Source organism: Melopsittacus undulatus, assembly GCF_012275295.1.
Source record: "Melopsittacus undulatus isolate bMelUnd1 chromosome 28 unlocalized genomic scaffold, bMelUnd1.mat.Z SUPER_28_unloc_1, whole genome shotgun sequence".
In the NCBI taxonomy this organism is placed as follows: domain Eukaryota; kingdom Metazoa; phylum Chordata; class Aves; order Psittaciformes; family Psittaculidae; genus Melopsittacus; species Melopsittacus undulatus.
The window spans coordinates 96,927-123,494 of NW_022993939.1; the positions used below are offsets into that span (position 1 = coordinate 96,927).

Sequence of the window (26,568 nt, forward strand, 5' to 3'; positions counted from 1 at the left end):
GTGTTCTCTATGGGGTGTACTCTGTGGGGTGTACTCTGTGGGGTGTACTCTGTGGGGTGTTCTCTATAGGGGGTGTTCTTTATAAGGGGTGTACTCTATAACGGGTGTACACTATGGGGTGTTCTTTATCAGGGTGTTCTCTATGGGCTGTTCTCTATGGGGTGTTCTCTATAGGGTGTAGTCTATAGGGTGTTCTCTATGGGGTGTTCTCTATAGGGGTGTTCTCTATGGGGTGTTCTCTATGGGGTGTTCTCTATAGGGGTGTACTCTATAGGGTGTAGTCTATGGGGTGTTCTCTATAGGGGTGTTCTCTATAGGGTGTTCTCTACGGGGTGTTCTCTATAGGGGTGTACTCTATGGGGTGTTCTCTATGGGGTGTTCTCTATAGGGGTGTACCATATGGGGTGTTCTCTATAGGGTTGTCCTCTATAGGGGTGTACTCTATGGGGTGTTCTCTATAGGGTTGTTCTCTATAGGGGTGTACTCTATGGGGTGTTCTCTATAGGGTTGTTCTCTATAGGGGTGTACTCTATGGGGTGTTCTCTATAGGGTTGTCCTCTATAGGGGTGTACTCTATGGGGTGTTCTCTATAGGGGTGTTCTCTATAGGGGTGTTCTCTATAGGAGTCCACCCCCTGGTGACCTCTGGGGCAGTGCTTGTACAGGGCGGGTCCCCCTTGTATCCCCCCCTAAGTGTGGGGCTGCCCCATAGATGCTGCTGCTGCTGCTGCTGGTGCTGAGTGTGGAGCCTGGAGAGGCAGGGGTCCATGTGAACCTCACTGAAGGTACCTTGGGTCTCTATGGGTGTCTATGGGGTGTCTATGGGGTGTCTATGGGGTGTCTATGGATGTCTATGGGTGTCTATGGGGTGTCAATGGGGGACTATGGGTGTCTATGGGTGTCTATGACTGTCTATGGGTGTCTATGGGGTCACTATGGGGTGTCTATGGGTGTCTATTGGTCTCCATGTGGTGTCCCTGCTTAGGGAACTACATCACCATGTGTGTCCCATACATGACTGTACATGACCATGAAAGAGACATATGTCTACTGTACATAACCCTAACCCTAACCATAACCCTAACCCTTAACTAACCTAACCCTAACCTAAAACTAACCCTAACCCTAACAATAAACTTAACCCTAAACTAACAGTAACCGTAACCCTAAACCTAACATAACACTAACCCCAACCTAACCCTAACCTGACCCTAACCCTAAACCTTAACCTTAACCCCTAACCCTAAACCTAATATAACCCTAAACCTAACCATAACCTTAATGGAATGCTAATATAACCCTAACCCTAACACAACCCTAACCCTAATACAACCCTAACCCTAACCCTAACCCTAACCTAACCCTAACCTAACCCTAACACATACCCTAACCCTAACCCTAACCCTAACCCTAACCCTAACACATACCCTAACCCTAACCTAACCCTAACTGTAACACTAACCCTAACCTAACCTAAACCAAACCCTAATATAACACTAACCCTAACGCTAATGGAACCCTAATATAGCCCTAACCCTAATATAACCCTAACCCTAACTACACCCTAACCTAACCCTAACCTAACCCTAACCCTAACTGTAACCCTAAACCTAACCTAACCCAAACCTAAACCACACACTAATATAACCCTAACCCTAACCCTAACCCTAACCCTAACCCTAACCCTAACCCTAATATAACCCTAACCCTAATACAACCCTAACCCTAACTACACCCTAACCCTAATACAACCCTAACCCTAACTACACCCTAACCTAACCCTAACCTAACCCTAACTGCAACACTAACCCTAACCTAACCTAAACCAAACCCTAATATAACACTAACGCTAATGGAACCCTAATATAACCCTAACCCTAATACAACCCTAACCCTAACTACACCCTAACTACACCCTAACCCTAACCTAACCCTAACTGTAACCCTAAACCTAACCTAACCCAAACCTAAACCAAACGCTAATATAACACTAACCCTAACGCTAATGGAACCCTAATATAGCCCTAACCCTAATACAACCCTAACCCTAACTACACCCTAACCTAACCCTGACCCTAACCCTAACCCTAACATAACCATAACCCTAACCATAACCTAACCCTAATACAACCCTACCCCTAACCCTCAGGCTGCCAGATCCTGCACCCCCCCCGTGACGGGGGTATCCGGTACCGGGGCCTGACCCCGGAGGAGGTGCGGAGCGTGCGGGTGCTGCCCTTTGACTACGAGCTGGAGTATGTGTGTAGGCCTGAGCGGGAGCTTGTGGGGCCCAAGGTGCGCAAGTGCCAACGGGATGGAACCTGGACGGCCGGGGGGCAGCCCAGCCGCTGCTGTGAGTGGGGACGGGGATGGGGCATCATCTGCATCCCATTGACTGCATCCCATTAACTGCATCCCATTGACTGCATCCCATTACCTGCATCCCATTACCTGCATCCCATTACCTGCATCCCATTACCTGCATCCCATTGACTGCATCCCATTAACTGCATCCCATTAACTGCATCCCATTGACTGCATCCCATTAACTGCATCCCATTACCTGCATCCCATTGACTGCATCCCATTAACTGCATCCCATTAACTGCATCCCATTAACTGCATCCCATTGACTGCATCCCATTGACTGCATCCCATTGACTGCATCCCATTACCTGCATCCCATTAACTGCATCCCATCACCTGCATCCCATTACCTGCATCCCATTGACTGCATCCCATTACCTGCATCCCATTAACTGCATCCCATCACCTGCATCCCATTACCTGCATCCCATTGACTGCATCCCATTACCTGCATCCCATTAACTGCATCCCATTAACTGCATCCCATTAACTGCATCCCATTGACTGCATCCCATTACCTGCATCCCATTAACTGCATCCCATCACCTGCATCCCATTACCTGCATCCCATTGACTGCATCCCATTGACTGCATCCCATTACCTGCATCCCATTACCTGCATCCCATTGACTGCATCCCATTGACTGCATCCCATTACCTGCATCCCATTACCTGCATCCCATCACCTGCATCCCATTGACTGCATCCCATTGACTGCATCCCATTAACTGCATCCCATCACCTGCATCCCATCACCTGCATCCCATCACCTGCATCCCATTAACTGCATCCCATCATCTGCATCCCATCACCTGCATCCCATTGACTGCATCCCATTAACTGCATCCCATTAACTGCATCCCATTAACTGCATCCCATTAACTGCATCCCATTAACTGCATCCCATTGACTGCATCCCATTGACTGCATCCCATTAACTGCATCCCATTAACTGCATCCCAACACCATTACCTGCATCCCATTACCTGCATCCCATTAACTGCATCCCATTAACTGCATCCCATTGACTGCATCCCATCACCTGCATCCCATTAACTGCATCCCATTAACTGCATCCCATCACCTGCATCCCATCACCTGCATCCCATTAACTGCATCCCATTACCTGCATCCCATTGACTGCATCCCATTGACTGCATCCCATTAACTGCATCCCATCATCTGCATCCCATTGACTGCATCCCATTAACTGCATCCCATCACCTGCATCCCATTAACTGCATCCCATTAACTGCATCCCATTAACTGCATCCCATTAACTGCATCCCATCACCTGCATCCCATTACCTGCATCCCATTACCTGCATCCCATCATCTGCATCCCATTGACTGCATCCCATTAACTGCATCCCATTAACTGCATCCCATTAACTGCATCCCATTAACTGCATCCCATCATCTGCATCCCATTAACTGCATCCCAACCCAGAGCATCACCTGCATCCCATTACCTGCATCCCATTAACTGCATCCCATTACCTGCATCCCATTACCTGCATCCCATTAACTGCATCCCATTACCTGCATCCCATTAACTGCATCCCATTAACTGCATCCTAACACCATTACCTGCATCCCTATCCCATTACCTGCATCCCAACACCGTCAACTGCATCCCAACATCACCTGCATCTGCATCCCATTAACTGCATCCCTAACCCATTAACTGCATCCCTACACCATTACCTGCATCCCTGTCCAATCACCTGCATCCCAACCCTGTCACCTGCATCTACATCCCATTAACTGCATCCTAACACCATTACCTGCATCCCTATCCCATTACTTGCATCCTAACACCATTACCTGCATCCCTGTCCAATCACCTGCATCCGCATCCCGTCACCTGCATCCCTATCCCATCACCGGCATCCCTACATCATCACCTGCATCCCAACCCCATTACCTGCATCCCTGTCCAATCACCTGCATCCTCATCCCATCACCTGTGTCCCTACCCCATCACCTGCATCCACATCCCATCACCTGCATTTCCATTCCATCTCCATCTCCATCATCCCCATCCCATCCCCATCCCATTCCCATCCCTATCCCATCTCCATCCCCCCCCCATACCCCCCATCCCTAACCCCATTGCCCCCCACAGTGCGCCCATGCCCTCGCTCCCACCTCTCCGTGGCTCACGGTTCGGTGCTTACTGGTGCCATGGAGCGGGTACCAGTGGAGGGCACCTGGGCCCAGTTCAGCTGTGACCCTGGGTACCGGCTGCTGGGGCCCCCCCGCAGCAACTGCACCCGCATGGGGCGATGGAGCACCCCAAAACCCTCCTGCGAGCGTGCGTGCCATAGGGGGCAATGGGGATGGGGGGGATGGGGGGATGGGGGTAATGGGGTAATGGGGTAATGGGGGGGATGGGGGGGATGGGGGTAATGGGGGCAATGGGGGTAATGGGGGGGATGGGGGGGATGGGGGTAATGGGGGCAATGGGGGTAATGGGGGTAATGGGGGGGATGGGGGTAATGGGGGTAATGGGGGGATGGGGGTAATGGGGGTAATGGGGGGGATGGGGGTAATGGGGGGGATGGGGATGCATTGGGGTAAATGGTGGGGATGGGGTCCATTGGGTATCTATGATGGGGTTTGGGGCTCCATTACGGGCAATGGTGGGGTTGGGGATGCACTGGGGGCAATGGTGGGATTGGGGTCAATGGGTATCTAAGATGGGGTTTGGGGCTCCATTGTGGGCAGTTGTGGGGTTGGGGTCAATGGGTATCCATGATAAGGCTTGGGGCTCCAGTGGGGGCAATGGTGAGGTTGGGATCCATTGGGTGCCAGTGGTGGGGATGGGGATGCATTGGGGGCAATGGTGGTATCGGGGTCAATGGGTATCTAAGATGGGGTTTGGGGGTCCATTGGGGCAATAGTGGGATTGGGGTCTCCACTGGGGGCAGTGGTGGGGTTTGGGTCTCCATTGGGGTCAGTGGTGGGGTTTGGGCTCCATTGGGGTCAGTGGTGGGGTTTGGGTCTCCATTGGGGTCAGTGGTGGGGTTTGGGCTCCATTGGGGTCAGTGGTGGGGTTTGGGTCTCCATTGGGGTCACTGGTGGGGTTTGGGCTCCATTGGGGGCAATGATGGTGTTTGGGTCTCCATTGGGGTCAATGATGGGGTTTGGGTCTCTATGGGGTGTCAATGGCGTGGGGGTGTCTCTTGTGACTCAGTTTCCCCCCACAGTTCGTCGTCCTTCTTCAGGTGAGTGTCCATGTGCATATCCATGTGTCTATCCATGTGTCTATCCATGTCTATCCATGTCTATCCATGTCTATCCATGTCTATCCATGTCCTTCCATGTCCTTCCATGTCTATCCATGTCTATCCATGTCTATCCATGTCTATCCATATCCATCTATGTCTATCCATGTCTATCCATGTCTATCCATGTCTATCCATATCCATCTATGTCTATCCATGTCTATCCATGTCTATCCATGTCCTTCCATGTCCATCCATGTCTATCCATGTCCATCCATGTCTATCCATGTCCTTCCATGTCTATCCATGTCCCTCCATGTCTATCCATGTCCTTCCATGTCTATCCATGTCTATCTATGTGCCTATCCATGTGTCTGTCCATGTCCATCCATGTCTATCTATGTCTATCCATGTCCATCCATGTCCATGTGTCCATATCCCCCCTTCCCTTTCCTTTTCCTCCCCCCCCCCTTGCTCCTCCCCCTCCCCCTCCCAATCCAATCCCGTTTATCCCCATCCCTATTTTCCTCTCCCCATCCCTCCGGATTCTCCGCCCCAAATCCCTCCGGCTCCTCCGCTGCCATCTTTCCGCTCCCCATCCCTCTATTTCCCCCCCATCCCTCTTATTCCCCCTCATCCCACTGTTTTCCATCCCCATCCCTCTGTTCTCCATCCCCATCCCTCTGTTCTCCATCCCCATCCCTCTTATTCCCCCCTCACCCCACTGTTTCCCATCCCCATCCCACTGTTTCCCATCCTCATCCCACTGTTTCCCATCCCTATCCCACTGTTTCCCATCCCTATCCCACTGTTTTCCTTTCCCCCTCCTCATCCCTCTCCATCCTTCCCCTTTCCCATCCCTCTCCCCCCCCATTCCCATCATTCCCTAAGATCCCTTCATTCCCGTTCCCCTCTCGTCACCATTCCAAGCTCCAGCACCGAGCGTGGTGACATCAACGCTCCCCCCCCCCCCTTCTCCTTCCTCCTTCTCCTCCTCTTCCTCTTTTCCCTCCTCCTCTTCCTCCTTCCTCCTTTCCCTGCTCCTGCTTCTCCCTCCTCGTCCTTCCTCCTCCTTCTCCTCATCCTCCTCTTCCTCCTTCTCCTTCCTCCTCCATCCTCATCCTCCTCCTTCCTCCTCCTCCTCCTTCCTCCTCCTTCATCACCCCCCTTTGCCCTTCCTCTTCCTCTCCTTCATCCCCATCTTCTTCCTCCTCCTCCATCCTCATCCTCCTCCTTCCCCCTCCTCCATCACCCCCCCTTGCCCTTCCTCTCCTCCTTCATCCCCATCCTCTTCCTCCTCCATCACCCCCTTTGCCCTTCCTCTCCTCCTTCATCCTCATCCTCCTCCTCCTCCATCCTCTCCTTCATCCCCATCCTCTTCCTCCTCCTTCATCCCCCTCCTCCTCCTTCCTCCTCCTCCATCACCCCCCTTTGCCCTTCCTCCTTCATCCCCATCTTCTTCCTCTCCTTCTTCATCCCCATCCTCTTCCTCCTCCATCACCCCCTTTGCCCTTCCTCTTCCTCTCCTTCATCCCCCTCCTCCTCCTCCCCCCACCATGCCCCCCTTCCCCACCACCACCTCCTGACCCATGGCTCCCCCCCCATCACCCCCATCACCCCCATCACCCCCATTGCCCCCATTGGCACTGGTACTGGTGCTACTGGTGTCACCGGTGGGCGCAGGGAAGAAGGCCGTGCACGTCGGGGCCCTGTTCCCCATGAGCGGGGGGTGGCCGGGGGGCCAGGCCTGCCTGCCTGCGGTGCGTATGGCGCTGGAGGACATCAACAGCAGGGGGGACATCCTGCCCGACCATGAGCTGCGGCTCATTCACCATGATAGCAAGGTGGGGATGGGATGGGGATGATGGGGAATGGGGATGATGGGGAATGATGGGGGGATGAAGAGGATGGAGGTGGTGATGGGGTAATAGAAGTGATGGAGGTGATGGAGATGATGGAGGTGATGGGGGTGATGGAGGGGATGGGGGTGATGGGAGTGATGGAGGTGATGGGAGTGATGGAGGTGATGGAGATGATGGAGGTGATGGGGGTGATGGAGGGGATGGGGGTGATGGGAGTGATGGAGGTGATGGGGGTGATGGAGGGGATGGGGGTGATGGAGGTGATGGGGTGATGATGGTTATGGAGGTGATGGAGGTGATGGGGTGATGGGGGTGATGGAGGGGATGGAGGGGATGATGTGGTCATGGAGGTGGGGATGGAGGTGATGGAGGGGATGGAGGTAATGGGAGTGATGGAGGGGATGAAAGTGATGGGGTGATGGAGGTGATGAAGGTGATGGAGGTGATGGGGATGATGGGGGTGACGGAGGTGGTGATGGGGTTGTGGAGGGGATGGAGGTGATGGAAGTGATGAGGTGATGGAGGTGATAGAGGCGATGGGGTCATGGAGGTGGTGATGGAGGAGATGGAGGGGATGGGGTGATGCAGGTGATGATAGAGGGGATGGAGGTGGTGACAGGGTGATGGGGGTGATGGAGGTGATGGAGGTGATGGTGATGGGGTGATGGAAGCAGTGACAGGGTGATGATGGCCCTGGAGATGGTGATGGGGCAGTTGTTGGGGTGATGGAGGTGATAGAGGGCATGAGACGGTCATGGAGGTGGGGATGGGGTGATGGAGGTGATGGGGTGATGGGGTGATGATGGTGATGGAGGTGATGGGGTGATGATGGTGATGGAGGTGATGGGGCAATGATGGTGATGGAGGTAATGGGGTGATGGAGGTAATGGGGTGATGATGCTGATGGGGTGATGGAGGTGATGGAGGTGACGATGGGCTGATGGAGGTGGGGATGGGGCAGAGGGACACCAAGAGGTGATGGGATGTGGGGCAGGAAGTCGATGATGGAGGTGGGAATGGGGCAGGGAGACAGTGGGGGGTGGTGGCAATGGGACAGCAAGAAGCGGTGGGATATGGGGCAGGGCTATGGGGCAGGGTATGGGGTAGACTATTGCCTCTATAGAGCAGGGATATAGGGCAGGCTATTGCCTCTATAGGGCTGCGGAAGCCAGGGACCACTATGGAGAGCTAAGGGGCAGATCTATGGGGCTGGAGCAGAGGGGTTACATCAAACGGGGGGCAATATATAGGTTAGGGGGGACCTGGGACCACTATGAGGGTCTATAGGGCACATCTATGGGGCAGATCTATGGGGAACAGGGGGGGTTATAGAGCCCTATTTGTCCTTCACCCCCTCCCAACCCCCTTTATTCCCCCCCCCTCCGTTGCTATGGTAACCGGATGCTGCTGGGTCCTGGCTCCGGTTGCCACGGCAACGGCACCAGGAGCATCCGTGTCCTGAATTATTCATCCCCCCCCCCCCCGCCGGGAACAGTGGGAATGGGGGGGATGGGATGATTGGGAACACTGGGAAGCATGGATCCTATGGGGAGGGGGGTGGGATGGGATTGAGGGTGGTTGAAGGGGAAGGGGTGGGGGGTTGGTTGCACCCAACCCCACTGTGATGCTCTAAACCCCATTGTGATGCCCTTAACCCCTTTGTGATGCCCTTAACCCCTTTGTGATGCCCTTAACCCCTTTGTGGTGCCCCCAACCCCATTGTGATGCCCCCAACCCCATTGTGATGCCCTCAACCCCTTTATGATGCCCCCAACCCCTTTATGATGCCCTCACCCCCTTTATGATGCCCTCACCCCCTTTATGATGCCCTCAACCCTATTGTGATGCCCTCAACCCCATTGTGATGCCCTCAACCCCTTTATGATGCCCTCAACCCTATTGTGATGCCCTTAACCCTATTATGATGCCCTCAACCCCTTTATGATGCCCTCAACCCCATTGTGATGCCCTTAACCCCATTGTGACATCCCCACCCCCCAGTGTGACCCTGGCCAAGCCACCAAGTACCTGTATGAGCTGCTCTACAACGACCCCATTAAGATCATCCTCATGCCCGGATGCAGCAGCGTCTCCACACTGGTGGCTGAGGCTGCGCGGATGTGGAACCTCATTGTGGTGAGGATATGGGATCCTTTGGGGTACGGGGTGTGGGGTGTGGGGTATGGGATATGGTGTATGGGATATGGGATATGAGATAATAGGATATGAGATATGGGGTATGGGATATGGGATATGGGATATGGTGTATGGGATATGGGATATGAGATAATAGGATATGAGATATGGGGTATGGGATATGGGATATGGTGTATGGGATATGAGATAATAGGATATGAGATATGGGGTATGGGATATGGGATATGGGATATGGTGTATGGGATATGGGATATGAGATAATAGGATATGAGATATGGGGTATGGGTCAGGTTGAACCCAGGAAGTTGCCCCATGGGGCTGGAACTGGATGAGCTCCCTGTTCCCCCCCATCCCACCCCATGCCCTATGTCCGTGCCCACAGCTCTCCTATGGCTCCAGCTCCCCAGCCCTGTCCAACCGGCAGCGGTTCCCGACCTTCTTCCGTACCCATCCCTCGGCCACACTGCACAACCCGACCCGTGTGCAGCTCTTCAAGAAGTGGGGCTGGACCAAGATCGCCACCATCCAGCAGACCACGGAGGTCTTCACATCGGTATGGGGCAGCCGATGGGCAACCGATGGGCAGCCAATGGGCACCCAATGAGTGCCCAATGACTGCTCAACAGCCACCCAATGAGCACCCAATGAACACCCAATGAACACCCAATGAGCTCCCAATGACTGCTCAACAGCCACCCAATGAGCACCCAATGAACACCCAATGAACACCCAATGAGCTCCCAATGACTGCTCAACAGCCACCCAATGAGCACCCAATGAACACCCAATGAGCTCCCAATGACTGCTCAACAGCCACCCAATGAGCACCCAATGAACACCCAATGAACACCCAATGAGCTCCCAATGACTGCTCAACAGCCACCCAATGAGCACCCAATGAGCACCCAATGAACACCCAATGAGCTCCCAATGACTGCTCAACAGCCACCCAATGAACACCCAATGAGCTCCCAATGACTGCTCAACAGCCACCCAATGAGCACCCAATGAACACCCAATGAGCTCCCAATGACTGCTCAACAGCCAACCAATGAACACACAATGACCACCCAATAACTGCCCAATGAACACCCAATGACTCCCCAATAATCACCCAATGATCACCCAAAACCAACCCAAACCCACCCAATGACCACCCAATGGCCACCCAAAACCAACCCAACAACCACCCCAACGCCATCCCGGTACTGTCCAACCCCAACCCCCCCAAGAATCCCATTCCTTGGTGCCACCCCCCTTGGCCTCACTCTTGGTCCCCCCCCCAGACCCTGGATGACCTGGACCAGCGGGTGAAGGAGGCCGGGTTGGAGATCACCTTCAGGCAGAGCTTCTTCTCCGACCCCGCAGCTCCGGTGCGGAACCTCAAGGTGAGAGCGGGTCCATGGCCCTGTGTGCTCCACATGGAGCTGCAGGCGGTGGGGTGATGGATGGAGATGGATGGTGGATGGATGGAGATGGATGGAGGATGGATAGAGATGGATGGAGGATGGATGGAGATGGATGGTGGATGGATGGAGATGGATGGTGGATGGATGGAGATGGATGATGGATGGATGGTGGATGGATGGAGATGGATGGAGGATGGATGGAGATGGATGATGGATGATGGAGGGATGATGGATGATGGAGGGATGATGGATGATGGAGGGATGATGGATGATGGATGATGGATGGATGATGGATGAAGATGGAGGGATGATGGATGGATGATGGATGATGGATGATGGAGGGATGATGGATGATGGATGGAGATGGATGATGGATGATGGAGGGATGATGGATGATGGATGATGGATGGATGATGGATGAAGATGGATGGATGATGGATGATGGATGACGATGATGGATGATGGACGGATGATGAATGGATGATGGATACATGATGGATGAAGATGGGTGGACGGATGGACAGATGGATGATGGATGATGAATGGATGATAGATGACGATGATGGATGATGAATGGATTATGGATGACAATGACAGACAATGATGAATGGATGATGAATGGATGATGGTTGATGAATGGATGATGGATGGATGATGGATGGATGATGGATGGATGATGGATGGATGATGGATGATGAATGGATGATGGATGGATGATGGATGGATGATGGATGGATGATGAATGGATGATGGTTGATGAATGGATGATGGATGGATGATGAATGGATGATGGATGGATGATGGATGATGACTGGATGGATGATGGATGATGGATGGGTGATGATGACCAATGACCCCTCAGCATCAGAAGCCCAACCCCATGTCATTGTCTCCTGCAGCGGCAGGATGCCCGGATCATCGTGGGGCTCTTCTATGAGACGGAGGCACGGAAAGTCTTCTGTGAGGTGAGGGGTGGGATATGGGGACATTGGGAGGTTGGGATGTGTGGGGAGGAAGATGGTGGGATCGATGGATGGAAGGGTGGGTAGATGTGAGTGTGGTGGGATGGATGGATGATGGACGATGGATGATGATGGATGTGGATGGTGACAGATGGATGATGGATGATGGATGGATCTATGGATGGATGGATGATGGATGGATAATGGATGATGCTGGATGATGATGGATGGATCTATGGATGGATGGATGATGGATGGATAATGGATGATGCTGGATGATGGATGGATCTATGGATGGATGGATGATGGATGGATAATGGATGATGCTGGATGATGGGTGGATCTATGGATGGATAATGGATGATGCTGGATGATGGATGGATCTATGGATGGATGCTGGATGCTGGAGCCCCCCGCAGGTCTACAAGGAGAAGCTCTATGGCAAGAAGTACGTGTGGTTCCTCATTGGCTGGTACGCGGACAACTGGTTCCGCATCAAGGACCCGGCTATCAACTGCACCGAGGCCGAGATGGCCGAAGCCGTTGAAGGCCACGTCACCACTGAGATCGTGATGCTCAACCCCGAGAACACCCGCAGCATCTCCAACATGGTACAGGGACACCCTGGGGGCAGCTGGGAGCTCCATCCCATCCGTCCCATCCTATCCCATGCAACCCAACCCATTCCATCCCATCCAACCCATCCCATGCAACCCAACCCATCCCATGCAACCCAACCCATCCCATGCAACCCAACCCATTCCATCCCATCCAACCCATCCCATGCAACCCAACCCATCCCATGCAACCCAACCCATCCCATCCCACCCCATCAAATCCCATCCAACCCATCCTATCCCATCCCATCCTATTGCATCTCAACCCACCCATCCCATCCGTCCCATGCAACCCAACCCATCCACCCCATCCAATCCCATCCCATCCCCCCTCTCCTCCCCATTTCAGACCTCTCAGGAGTTCATCGAGAAGCTCCAGAAGAGACTGGGCAAGAACCCGGAGGAGACTGGTGGGTTCCAGGAGGCCCCTTTGGCCTATGATGCCATCTGGGCCTTGGCCTTGGCCCTCAACAAGACCTCCACGGAGCTGCAGAAGAAGGGGCTGCGCTTGGAGGACTTCAACTACAACAACAAGAACATCACGGATGAGATCTACAGAGCCCTCAACTCCTCTGCCTTCGAGGGCGTCTCGGTGGGTGCCTGTCCTCTCCCCATGGATTCCCTTCCATAGGGATCAGGGAGCCATCCTTGATGGAGCCATCATCATCGTCATCATTGGGTGCTCTCCATGGGTCTCCATAGGGAGCCCAATGGTGGCCCCATATCCTCAACCAAGGTGGTCATTGATGGTCCTATGGAGATCCAACCCCATCATCATCATCATTGGGTGCTCTCCATGGGTCTCCATAGGGAGCCCAATGGTGGCCCCATATCCTCAACCAAGGTGGTCATTGATGGTCCTATGGAGATCCAACCCCATCATCATCATCATTGGGTGCTCTCCATGGGTCTCCATAGGGAGCCCAATGGTGGCCCCATATCCTCAACCAAGGTGGTCATTGATGGTCCTATGGAGATCCAACCCCATCATCATCATCATTGGGTGCTCTCCATGGGTCTCCATAGGGAGCCCAATGGTGGCCCCATATCCTCAACCAAGGTGGTCATTGATGGTCCTATGGAGATCCAACCTCATCATCATCCCAATCCCAACAGGGTCACGTTGTCTTCGACGCCAGTGGATCCCGCATGGCCTGGACGCTCATTGAGCAGCTCCAAGGTGGGTGATGGATGGGGAGGGATGGGGAAGACAAAGGGGGTTTGGTTGTGGTCGGTGTTGGTAATGGGGTGGGTGGTGGAGAGGTTGGGGGGCACCAAAGTGGGGCAGCAATGGGGTCCAGTGCCCCTTTGGGAAGCTTCTGGCAATGCCATGAGGAAGGGGTCGTTGATGGAGCCATCATCATCATCATGGTCCTATGGAGCTCCAACCCCATCATCATCATCATTGGTTGCCCTCCGTGGGTCTCCATATGGGAGCCCAATGGTGGCCCCATATCCTCAAAGTGGTTGTTGATGGAGCCATCATTATCATCATCATTGGGTGCTCTTCATAGGGGAGCCCAATGGTGGCCCCATATCCTCAACCAAGGTCCTTCTGGATGATGCTGGGGCTGGTGATGCTGAAGCCCCCCCCTCGCTATGGGGCACACTGGGTGATTCCCACCTGCCCCACATCTTCTCCCCCCATAGGAGGTGTCTACAAGAAGATCGGTTACTACGACAGCACCAAGGACAACCTATCCTGGTACAACAACGACAAGTGGATCGGTGAGTGGGGCACCAATGGGGTCTCCTATGTTCCTCCTATGGGGCTGGAGGGGGAACACCCATCCCATGGTTGCTATGGGGTCTACAGGCGGTGCCCCACCAGCCGACTACACCAAGGTCATCACCACCTTCCGCTTCCTGTCCCAGAAGCTCTTCATCTCCGTGTCCGTGTTGGCTTCATTGGGTATCCTCTTGGCCATCATCTGCTTGGCCTTCAACATCTACAATGGGCACGTCAGGTCGGTGGGGACCGTGGTGGGAGTTGTGGGGCAGGCAGGCCCTATAGGATCTTTGGGTGTCGCTGTGGATGTAGGTGGTCCTATAGGACCTCAATGTGCTATTAAGGCTGTAGATGGCCCTATAGGATCTTTGGGTGTCACCATGGATGTAGATGGCCCTATAGGACCTCAATGTGCCATTCATGCTATAGATGGTTCTATAGGACCTCAAGATGTAGATGGCCCTATAGGATCTCAAGCTGCAGAGAGCCTATAGGACCTCAAAGCTGTAGAAGGCCCTATAGGACCTCAAGGCTGTAGATGGCCCCATAGGACCTCAAGCTGTAGAAAGCCCTATAGGACCTCAAGCTGTAGAGGACCCTATAGGACCTCAAGCTGTAGAGAGCCCTACAAGACCTCAAGATGTATATGGCCCTATAGGACCTCAAGCTGTAGATCTACAGGACCTCAAGCTGTAGAAAGCCCTATAGGATTTCAAGCTGTATAGGGCCCTATAGGACCTCAAGCTTTAGAGGGCCCCATAGGACCTCAAGGTTGTAGATGACCCTATAGGACCTCAAGCTGTATAGGGCCCTATAGGACCTCAAGGCTGTAGAGGGCCCTATAGGACCTCAAGCTGTATAGTGCCCTGTAGGACCGCAAGCTGTATAGGGCCCTATAGGACCTCAAGCTGTATAGGGCCCTATAGGACCTCAAGGCTGTAGAGGGCCCTATAGGACCTCAAGCTGTATAGGGCCCTATAGGACCTCAAGGTGCCACCAAGGCTCTCCCGCAGGTACATCCAGAACTCCCAACCCTACCTGAACAACATGACCGCTGTGGGGTGCACCTTGGCCTTGGCTGCCGTCTACCCCCTTGGCCTCGATGGGTACCACATTGGACCAGGCCTGTTCCCCTTCGTGTGCCAGGTACAACTGGATGGGATGGGGACAACGGGAGGAGCATTGGGATGCTTGGATGGGGACACCCCAATGTAGGTGGTCCTATAGGACCTTCAGGTGCTATTGATGCTGTAGATGGCCCTATAGGACCTCAAGCTGCCATCAAGGCTGTAGGTGACCCTATAGGACCTTCAGGTTCCACTAATGCTATAGATGGCCCTATAGGACCTTCAGGTTCCACTAATGCTATAGATGGCCCTATAGGACCTTCAGGTTCCATGAGGGCTGTAGATGGCCCTATAGGACCTCAAGCTGCCATCAAGGCTGTAGATGGCCCTATAGGACCTTCAGGTTCTCAAGCTGTAGATCTACAGGACCTCAAGCTGTAGATGGCCCTATAAGACCTCAAGCTGTAGAGGACCCTATAGGACCTCAAGCTGTAGATGGCCCTATAGGACCTCAAGCTGTAGATGGCCCTATAGGACCTCAAGCTGTATAGGGCCCTATAGGACCTCAAGCTGTAGAGGACCCTATAGGACCTCAAGCTGTAGATGGCCCTATAGGACCATCCTATAGGGCCATGGTGGGCATGGGGAGGTCCAAGCAAGGCCCTATAGGGCCGTCTCCGACCCCTCTCCCCATAGGCACGACTGTGGCTCCTGGGTCTTGGGTTCAGCCTGGCCTATGGGAGCATGTTCACCAAGATCTGGTGGGTCCATACGGTGTTCACCAAGAAGGATGAGAAGAAGGAGAAGAGGAAGGTGAGGAGGAGATGGGGATGGGGTCAAGAGGGGCTCAATGGGGGTCATTGGTGATGGTGATGGTGGTGGTGATGGTGGTGGTGTTGATGGTGATTGATGGTGGTGGTGTTGATGGTGGTGGTGTTGATGGTGGTGGTGTTGATGGTGGTGGTGTTGATGGTGATGGTGTTGATGGTGGTGGTGTTGATGGTGGTGGTGTTGTTGCCCCCACAGACCTTGGAGCCATGGAAGCTCTATGCCACTGTGGGGCTGCTGGTGGGGCTGGATGTGGTCACCTTGGTCATCTGGCAGATTGTGGACCCATTGCATCGCACCATTGAGGTGGGGGCATGGGCAAGGTGTTGGGGTCATGGTCAGGGTGTTGGGGTCATGGTCAAGGTGTTGCCATGGTCAAGGTGTTGGGGTCATAGTCAAGGTGTTGTGGCCATGGTCAAGGTGTTGGGGTCATAGTCAAGGTGTTGTGGCCATGGTCAAGGTGTTGGGTTCATAGTCAAGGTGTTGTGGCCATGGTCAAGGTGTTGGGTTCATAGTCAAGGTGTTGTGGCCATGGTCAAGGTGTTGGGTTCATAGTCAAGGTGTTGTGGCCATGGTCAAGGTGTTGGGTTCATAGTCAAGCTGTTGTAGCCATGATCAAGCAGTTGTGGGGCCATTCAATGCATTGGGAGGTCCTCAAGGTGTTGAGGTGCTGCTTGGGGGACAACCCACCCCAACCCCCCCCCCAATCCCTTTATCCCCCCATATCCCCCTTAGGAGTTCACCAAGGAGGAGCCCAAGACGGACACGGACGTCTCCATCCTGCCCCAGTTGGAGCACTGCAGCTCCACCAAGATGAACACTTGGCTTGGTGGGCATCAAGGAGGGCTCCATGGAAGGAACCCATTGGGTTGGGGGCCATGGAGGTCCATAGGGAGCCATTGGATGGTCCTGGTCTGACCCATTCCTCCATCCCAAGGGATCTTCTATGGCTTCAAGGGGTTGCTCCTGCTCTTGGGCATCTTCTTGGCCTATGAAACCAAGAGTGTGTCCACTGAGAAGATCAATGACCACCGAGCAGTGGGGATGGCCATTTACAACGTGGCGGTGAGTTCTCCATCACCCCCTGCTCTGCGCTTTGCCCCATAGCCCATTGGCGACCATTGGTGACCATTGGGACCATTAGTGGCCATTGGTGACCATTGGTGACCATTGATGACCATTGATGATCATTGATGACCATTGATGATCATTGATGACCATTGGTGGCCATTGGTGACCATTGGCAACCATTGATGACCATTGACGACCATTGATGACCATTGGTGACCATTGGGACCATTGGTGGCCATTGGTGACCATTGGTGACCATTGATGACCATTGATGATCATTGATGACCATTGGTGGCCATTGGTGACCATTGGTGACCATTGGCAACCATTGATGACCATTGACGACCATTGATGACCATTGGTGACCGCTGGTGACCATTGGTGGCCACTGGGACCACTGGTGACCATGGCCATCTCCTTCCACCCCCAGGTCCTGTGCCTCATCACAGCGCCCGTCACCATGATCCTGAGCAGCCAACAGGATGCGGCCTTCGCCTTTGCCTCATTGGCCGTTGTCTTCTCCTCCTACATCACATTGGTTGTCCTCTTCGTGCCCAAGGTGATGGTGGGGATGTGGGATGGGGGTGGTCCAAGTGTTCCTAATGGGATGGGGGAGGCCCCAGCATCCCAATGGATGCAGGGAAGGACACAGCATCCCAATGGATGCAAATGAGTCCCCAGCATCCCAATGGATGTAGTTAAGGAACCATCACCCCAATAGGTGTAGATGAGTCCCCAGCATCCCAATGGATGTAGGTAAGGAACTATCACCCCAATAGGTGTAGATGAGTCCCCAGCATCCCAATGGATGCAGATGAGTCCCCAGCATCCCAATGGATGTAGGTAAGGAACTATCACCCCAATAGGTGTAGATGAGTCCCCAGCATCCCAATGGATGCAGATGAGTCCCCAGCATCCCAATGGGTGTAGGTAAGGAACTATCACCCCAATAGGTGTAGATGAGTCCCCAGCATCCCAATGGATGTAGGTAAGGAACTATCACCCCAATAGGTGTAGATGAGTCCCCAGCATCCCAATGGGTGTAGGTAAGGAACCATCACCCCAATAGGTGTAGATGAGTCCCCAGCATCCCAATGGATGTAGGTAAGGAACCATCACCCCAATAGGTGTAGATGAGTCCCCAGCATCCCAATGGGTGTAGGTAAGGAACCATCACCCCAATAGGTGTAGATGAGTCCCCAGCATCCCAATGGATGCAGATGAGTCCCCAGCATCCCAATGGGTGTAGGTAAGGAACCATCACCCCAATAGGTGTAGATGAGTCCCCAGCATCCCAATGGAGTCCCCATGCATGGAGGATGATGGTGGGACCCAGGGCACCATGGGGTGTCCCGAGGCCCCCGGTTGACAGCGGTGGTTGCAGATGCGTCGCCTCATCACCCGCGGCGAGTGGCAGTCGGAGCAACAGGACACCATGAAAACCGGTTCCTCCACCAACAACAACGAGGAGGAGAAATCCAGACTCCTGGAGAAGGAAAACCGGGAGCTGGAGAAGATCATTGCGGAGGTTGGGGGGGGATGGGGTACAACCGAGTGGGGGGTGCAGGGAGCTTCATGTGATTGGTGGGGATGAGTGATGGAGCTTGAGGGTTGTAGCTTGAGGGTTGTAGCTTGAAGGCTGTAACTTGAAGGTTGTAGAATGAAGGTTGTAGCTTGAAGGTTGTAGCTTGAGGGTTGTAGCTTGAGGGTTGTAGCTTGAAGGCTGTAACTTGAAGGTTGTAGAATGAAGGTTGTAACTTGAAGGTTGTAGCTTGAGGGTTGTAGCCTGAGGGTTGGAGCTTGAGGGTTGTAGAATGAAGGTTGTAGCCTGAAGGTTGTAGCTTGAGGGTTGTAACTTGAAGGCTGTAGCTTAAAGGCTGTAGCTTGAAGGCTGTAGCTTAAAGGCTGTAGCTTGAAGGTTGTACCTTGAGGGCTGTAGCTTGAAGGCTGTAACTTGGAGTTGTAGCCTGAAAGTTGCAGCTTGGAGGTTGTACCTTGAGGGTTGCACCTTGAAGGCTGTAGCTTAAAGGCTGTAGCTTGAAGGGTGTATCCTAAGGGTTGTACCTTGGGGCTGTACCTCGTGCCTGTTCCCCCCCATGACCCCCCTTTCCCCCCCAGAAGCAGGAACGCGTCTCCGAGCTCCGTCAGCAGCTCCAGGCCCGACAACAGCTCCGCTCCCGGCGCAGGTCCTCCACCGCCGACCCCCACCTGCAGGGGGCGCTCAACCCGGCACCGACCCCCCCGGGGGGTCCTTTCTACCCCCAGAGCCTGCCCCTCGTCCGCTGCCTGGTGGCCGAGCAGGCCGACAAGATGGGGAGGGGCAACTGCGATGGGAGCCGTGTGCATCTGCTCTATAAGTGACCCCCCCCTTGGGGCAATTAACATTGGGGGTAATTAAGGTGGGGGAATTAATGGGGGGGTTATTGGTAGGGGGTAATTAGAATGGGGGGTGTTTAAAATGGGGGTAATTGCAATGGGATGGGGTAATTACAAGGGAAAAGGGGTAGTTACAATGGGAAAGGGGTAATTACAATGGGAAGGGGGCAATTAAAAGGGAAAAGGGGGTAATTACAATGGGAAAGGGGTAATTACAATGGGAAGGGGGTAATGACAATGGGAATGGGGTAATTACAATGGGAAAGGGGTAATTACAATGGGAAGGGGGCAATTAAAAGGGAAAAGGGGGTAATTACAATGGGAAAGGGGTAATTACAATGGGAAGGGGGTAATGACAATGGGAATGGGGTAATTACAATGGGAAAGGGGTAATAACTATGGGAAGGGGGCAATTACAAGAGAAAAGGGATAATTACAATGAGAAAGGGATAATCACAATGGGAAGGGGCAATTACGAAGGAAAGGGGTAATTTACAATGGGAAGGGGTAATTACAATGGGAAGTTGTTGGACCCTCTTGCCCTGGGTCTGGGTCTCTTGGCCCATCACGTGGCTCCGGGTGTCACCCGCTTCCGCCTGTTGTCACAGGGGTCCCCTATGGTCAACCCAACCCCTACAGCCACCCCCTATGGTTGTCCCATTGCCCCTGTGGTCAACCCAAGCCCCCAACAGTCATCCCCTATGGTGGATCCTTGTCCCCTACACCCATCCCCTATGGTCAACCCATTACCCCTACAGTCGCCCCATCTCCCTACAGTTGTTCCCTATGGTGGCCCCATTGCCCCTATGGTCAACCCAACCCCCTACAGTCATCCCCTATGGTGGATCCATGTCTCCTACAGTCATCCAAGCCCCCTACAGTCATCCCCTATTGTGGTCCCATTGCCCCTGTGGTCAACCCATTGCCCCTACAGTCATCCAAGCCCCCTACAGCCATCCCCTATGGTGGTCCCATTGCCCCTATGGTCAACCCCTTGCCCCTACAGTCATCCAAGCCCCCTACAGCCATCCCCTATGGTGGACCCATCGCACCTACAGCCGACCCATACCCCCTATAGCTGTCCCTTACGGTCAACCCCTGTACCCTACAGCCATGCCCTATGGCCAACCCATTGCCTACAGTCGACCCATACCCCCTGTAGCTGTCCCCTATGGTCATCCCCTATGGTGGACCCATATCCTCCCTTCTCCCCCTCCAACCAGCTCCGCCTGTAGCCCCCCATTGTACCGGTGTTGTCGGGGTCCCCCTTTGTAGCTCCATGTCTGTGGCCTTGTCCGACTGTAGCGCACAAGCTGCCTGTACAACCAAGCCCTATAGCACCGGCTGTCGCGAGCGGCTGTTTGGGGGTCGGTGGTTGGTACAACAGGGGTTGGGGGTGCTGGGGGGTGCGTATTTAATGCTCTATTGTCCGGCTGTAGCTCACAACCGGAAAGGGGGGGGGGGGTTGGTTTGGTTCCTGGACGCACCGACTGTTGTAGCTGGGGTCTGGTTCCTCTTGTACAGTCGCACTTGGGTGGACAACTGGACCCTTGCTTCTTTGCCTGTGTCTTGTGTGGTGTTTCAATGGGGCAGGGGGGTACAATGGGACACAAGGGGGGTACAATGGGGGTACAATGGGACACAAGAGGGGGGGGGTTGGGGGGCAGCCTGTGGGGCGAAGGGTGACAGGTAGGCGGGTGGCAGCGTTGCGATTGGTCCCTGCGAAAGCGAAAGCGAGCGCAGGCGGCTGTGATTGGTCAGGGAGGCGGCGTCATCGGTTGCTAGGCAGATGGAGCTGGAGCAGGGTGGGGCCAACAGGGGGCGGAGCTTCCGGGGAGGAGGGAGGTGATTGGAGGAGAAAGGGAAGGGGGCGGGGCCTCGAAAGTGAAAGCAAACAAGACGGTACTGGTGTGGATTGGTGAGTGCTGCAGGGTGCTGGGGCTGTACTGGGAGCACTGGTGTGGATTGGTGAGTGCCGCAGGGTGCTGGGGCTGTACTGGGAGTACTGGTGTGGATTGGTGAGTGCTGCAGGGTGCTGGGGCTGTACTGGGAGCACTGGTGTGTACTGGTGAGTGCCGCAGGGTGCTGGGGCTGTACTGGGAGCACTGGTGTGGACTGGTGAGTGCTGCAGGGTGCTGGGGCTGTACTGGGAGCACTGGTGTGTACTGGTGAGTGCCGCAGGGTGCTGGGGCTGTACTGGGAGCACTGGTGTGGACTGGTGAGTGCTGCAGGGTGCTGGGGCTGTACTGGGAGCACTGGTGTGGACTGGTGAGTGCCGCAGGGTGCTGGGGCTGTACTGGGAGCACTGGTGTGGACTGGTGAGTGCCGCAGGGTGCCGGGGCTGTACTGGGAGCACTGGTCCTGACCGGTGCTCACCACATTTGTGCCCACAGCGTGCTGAGGCTCCAGACTGGGACTGAGTCATCCGTACTGGGAGCGCACTGGTCCATACTGGTTCCCCACCATGGCTCTGCCGCCCGCCCTGGCCACAGCCTGGTCGCTGCTGCTGCTGCTGCTCCTGGATGCGGTGCTGGTGACCGGGTGGCTGTGCCACAGCTCTTGGCCTTGGTGTGGGTCCAGTGGTGCCTGTTGGGTGCTGCCTGCGTGGCCCTGGCGTTGGCCGTGTTGGGTGAGTGATGGAGGGGCTGGGGGGGGGTCAGGGTGGGCTTGGGGCTGGTGGTGCTGAGCATCAGCCATCCGTGGCCATGCAGGGGAGGTGGCTGGGCCCTACTGCACCGGGAAGGCTCTGGAGGCCATCGGGAGCAGGGATGGAATCACTGGTGTCGCGCTCGGCAGGGTCCTGGGCACACATCAGACAGAGGGATCAGCATTTATGGGGCAGGAGAAGCTCCAGGTTCAATCCCTGCTCATTCCCAGCAGCACTCGGTGAAGCAGCAGCACAAAGAAGAGGGGCAGCAGCAAGAAGAAGCCTCCGGTTGCAGCTCATCCAGCCCATGCAGGAGTTAAGTAGGAAGCTCTGCAGGGAGGAGAGGAAGAGACACCCAGGGCTACCTCCCTGTGCCCACAGAGCTCTGGGGGGGGGCTCGGTATCCCCCTGCATCCCATGGAGGCTCCATGCAGGAGCTGGGGCCACCCCATCCGTACCCCCTGGTGCCAGCTCGTACCTGGTGCTGAGCTGGCAGAGCCCATGGCCATGCCTGCAAGAGAAAGAGCCGTGAGCAGCCAAGACCCCTCCTTTTCCATCTGTTCCTCCTATGGGGGCTGAGGATTGGGAAGCCGGAGGCACGGGACCAGCACGGTGCTGGATGTGCCCCCGGTGCTCACCTGGGGTCGCGCTGTTGCCATCCCTGTTCTTCCCTGCAGAGAGGCAGAGCCATCAGCAGCCCTATGGGGCTGGTCAGGGCTCCCATTCAGCAGCTCCTGCCCTGCCTCCCTCCCTGCATGCGGGGCCTTACCCGCTCTGAGCTTCCAGAGGAGCACCCCGATGATGGTGATGGCCACGAGCACCACGGCAGCCACCGGCAGCAGGATGCTGAGCAGGTCAGAGTGCGGCTCTGCAGGAAGAGCAGGAGGATGAGGAGCTGGCAAGGGGGAACCCCCCCCACCGTGCGCGGCCCCCCCAGGGCTCACCCAGAGCATAGAGGCCGGGTTGGAGGAGGCTGGCGTGTTCCACCCGGCACCGGAACCTGTCCTTGTCGCCGGGGTGGGCCTCGATGGAGGCCCACGTGTAGTAGGTGCCGTCGCTGTTGGGGGCGAGGCCGCCCCATTGGGTGTCCTGGTCCCGCACCTCGCCGTCCTTGAGCCAGCTGAGCACGATGGGCCGCGGGTAGAAGCCGTGAGCGCGGCAGGTCAAGGTCAGGATCCCGTCCTCCTGCTCCTTCCCTGACACTCGCACCGTGGGGGACACTGGGAATGGGATGGATGGGGAGGGATCAGAGCAGGCGCCCACAGCCCCCAAAGGGAGCGTGTCCTGGGCTGCATCCAAAGGAGCGTGAGCAGCAGGGTGAGGGCTGATCCTGCCCCTCTGCTCTGGGCAGAGCTCACTGGGAGCTGTGCGTGCGGTGCTGGGTCCTCAGCATGAACAGGGCATGGGATGGTTGGGACAAGCCCAGAGGAGACAAGAGGATGAGCAGGGACTGGAGCAGCTCCTGTATGGAGATAGGCTGGGAACGTTGGGGCTGTTCAGCCTGGAGAAGAGAAGCTGCGTGGAGACCTCATAGTGTGTGAAGGGGGTTTGGGATGGTGGGGATGGACTCTTCATTAGGGCCTGCAGTGATGGGACAAGGGGTAACGGGTGCAAACTGAAGCATTGGAAGGTTAGGTTGGGTCTGAGGAGGAAGTTCTTGACTGAGGCACTGGAATGGGTTGCCCAGGGAGGTGTTCGAGGCCAGGTTGGACGATGCCTTTGGTGCCTTGGTTTAATGTGAGGGGTTGGAACTGGAGGCTCTCAAGGTCCTTTCCAACCCAACCCATTCTGTGGCCCCCATGTCCCCATCTCACCCTCACCTCTCCTCTCCAGCTCCAGCTGCCCATAGCTCACGTATTCCTTCAGCTCCTCCCCACAGCTGTTCTCCAGATAGTTCTTTAAGTGCTCAGCTACACTCCCATCCTGTTCCCACTCCCTCTTGGTGGCCTCTGCCTCTGGAACCGCCGGGATGAACGTCATGGTGTCCATGTTGAAGGCAATGATGTCCTTCCCATCATAGGCAATCTGAGTGTACCCCTTGGTGCTCCCATCGTCCAGGAGGTCACAGCCAGACATGGTCTGCAGTGTGTGAGCCCCTGCACCAACACCGGTGAGATGGGACTGCCCCACACAGCCCATCCCAGCCCCACAGAGCCCCTCCAGCCCCATGAAGCAACATCCCTGCCCCACACTCACCCCCGCTCTGGTTGTACCGATCCCGCAGAGTGTTGAGGCCATCGTAGGACATCTGCTGGATTGTCTGTGCAACCTCAGTCACTCTATCCCAGTATTTTTGACCCACATTGGCCTCAATCCAGTGTGTCCGGGGCTGACATCGCTTGCTGTCACTGTTGTAGCTCATAAACAGGTTCCCATCCACATATCCCATCTCCTGGAACCGGGGAACCCCTGGGCTGGGGTCTGACACGGCGACAAACAAGAACCGCAGGGAATGGAGCACTGCAGGGACACAGGGGTGAGGGTGACCTGGGGTCCAGAGCAGGGTGATGGGGATGGGACTGATAGGGGGGTACAGGGGGTCCCTGTGCCCGTGCTCACCTCTCGCCCCCCCTCCGAGGCCGCAGAGCAGCAGGAGCCCCACGGCAGAGCCTGGCCCCATCGCGCTCCTCCGCTGAGCACTGAGCCCAGAGCCCAGAGCTTGGGCACCAGCAGCACCCTCCTGCTCCGCTATTGGCTCTGCCCCGAGCCACCCACCAATGAGAAACCAGGACTGCTCGTGACGTCACCGGTTGCTGGCAGATCCCACTTGTCGAGGTTGCGAAACGGAAACGAACTTTGCTGGGAAACCCCAATTCTGGGTGTGATAACTGGAGTTAAGATCCCTGGTAAGGAAAAGGCATCGTGGGGACATGGGGATGTGCGGATATAGGGACATGGGGAGATAAGGATATGGGACATGAGGGTCATGGGGATATAGGGACATAAGACATGGGGAGATAGGGATATGGAACATGAGGGTCATGGGGATATAGGGACTTAGGACATGGGGAGATAGGGATATGGGACATGAGGGTCATGGGGATATAGGGACATAAGACATGGGGAGATAGGGATATGGAACATGAGGGTCATGGGGATATAGGGACATAAGTCATGGGGAGTGATTCGGAGACAACTCCAGGTACAAACTCGCCAACAGTTTCAAGCTGACAAGCAGCTATTCTTTATTGCGGCGCCGACAGACATGGGGGAGAGCTCCTCCTAACGTGTGTCCCGTATTGCTCTACAGGTCATCCTTATATGGTCACTGGGAACATTACATCATTTCCAGACAGTTTCCCACATTCATACAGAATATGATGGTGGTTCCCAGTTAATTAACATTACAGACATAGCATCATCCTGTTCTTGTACTTACCAATAGGTTTAACTGCTGCCATCCTGCCCATCAGCTAGTCCCAGGTGCTACCCACCCCCTGGTCGGTTTCCATTCTGTTCTTGTCACACCTCTTGTACTGAGCAGACAAGGACCTGAAACTGCCTTCAGGCAAAGCGGTTACTGTTCATTACAAAGCCAAACTTATCAGTACTTTAGAACTGATTACATTTTGTGCCTCTTTGTTTCAATACCCCCCCCATTCCCTGTATCCATCCCTATGGATACCCCCCCCCCATTCCCTGTATCCATCCCTATGGATACCCCCCCCCCATTCCCTGTATCCATCCCTATGGATACCCCCCCCCCCATTCCCTGTATCCATCCCTATGGATACCCCCCCCCATTCCCTGTATCCATCCCTATGGATACCCCCCCCCCCCCATTCCCTGTATCCATCCCTATGGATACCCCCCCCCCCCCATTCCCTGTATCCATCCCTATGGATACCCCCCCCCCCCCTCACCTTTGGATCTGCTGCAGGCACGGCACCACCAGCACCCTGCCCCCGGCCACCATGACGGGGGGGCTGCGGCAGAAGCCTGAGGGGACAGAGCTGTCATGGACGGATCCAAGCGGCCAGGGGAAGGGGGGGATGGATGAGGATGATGATGATGATGATGATGATGATGATGATGATGATGATGGGGGGGGGGATCGCGGCTCACCCGACACCACCATGGCCTCGTTGGGGCCACACGTGAAGAACATGGCGGCGGGGACCCGGCCTGAGGCGCGGTGATGGCCGCCTCAGGCGCCGCTAGCGTCCTCCCTAATCTACCCGGCAACCGGTGACGTCACGGGAGATCCTCCGCTCTCATTGGCTGAGCCGCGGAAAGGGCGGGAAGGA

General features: G+C 55.0%; 1 protein-coding gene and 2 long non-coding RNA genes across 6 annotated transcripts; 2 read left to right on the forward strand and 1 right to left on the reverse strand.

Moving 5' to 3' along the window:
* Window positions 1–711: 711 nt before the first annotated feature.
* On the forward strand, window positions 712–19,708 carry GABBR1 (gamma-aminobutyric acid type B receptor subunit 1). Its single transcript, XM_034073546.1, has 22 exons — window positions 712–784; window positions 2,149–2,352; window positions 4,495–4,683; window positions 5,579–5,596; window positions 7,280–7,440; window positions 9,460–9,594; window positions 9,998–10,168; window positions 10,902–11,003; window positions 11,924–11,989; window positions 12,406–12,597; window positions 12,953–13,195; window positions 13,720–13,783; window positions 14,254–14,331; window positions 14,420–14,570; window positions 15,346–15,478; window positions 16,096–16,212; window positions 16,426–16,533; window positions 16,963–17,056; window positions 17,165–17,292; window positions 17,729–17,857; window positions 18,683–18,826; window positions 19,417–19,708. The coding sequence occupies exons 1-22, from the start codon at window positions 712–714 to the stop codon at window positions 19,657–19,659; spliced, it is 2,943 nt and encodes a 980-aa protein (XP_033929437.1). The 3' UTR covers window positions 19,660–19,708.
* A 2,059-nt stretch (window positions 19,709–21,767) lies between these two features.
* LOC117438134 (uncharacterized) lies at window positions 21,768–25,328 on the forward strand. 4 transcript variants are annotated; one of them, XR_004550648.1, is made up of 4 exons: window positions 21,768–21,792; window positions 22,068–22,303; window positions 22,552–24,803; window positions 24,900–25,328. It is a non-coding gene; the product is annotated as an uncharacterized lncRNA (long non-coding RNA). The 4 variants fall into 4 exon arrangements; XR_004550646.1 differs by having other exon boundaries at window positions 22,555–24,803; XR_004550649.1 differs by having other exon boundaries at window positions 22,555–24,803; window positions 24,907–25,328.
* Window positions 25,329–25,528: 200 nt separating this feature from the next.
* Window positions 25,529–26,496, reverse strand: LOC117438135 (uncharacterized). Its single transcript, XR_004550650.1, has 3 exons — window positions 26,387–26,496; window positions 26,185–26,260; window positions 25,529–25,823 (listed from the first exon to the last, which is right to left on the reverse strand). It is a non-coding gene; the product is annotated as an uncharacterized lncRNA (long non-coding RNA).
* Window positions 26,497–26,568: the final 72 nt, after the last annotated feature.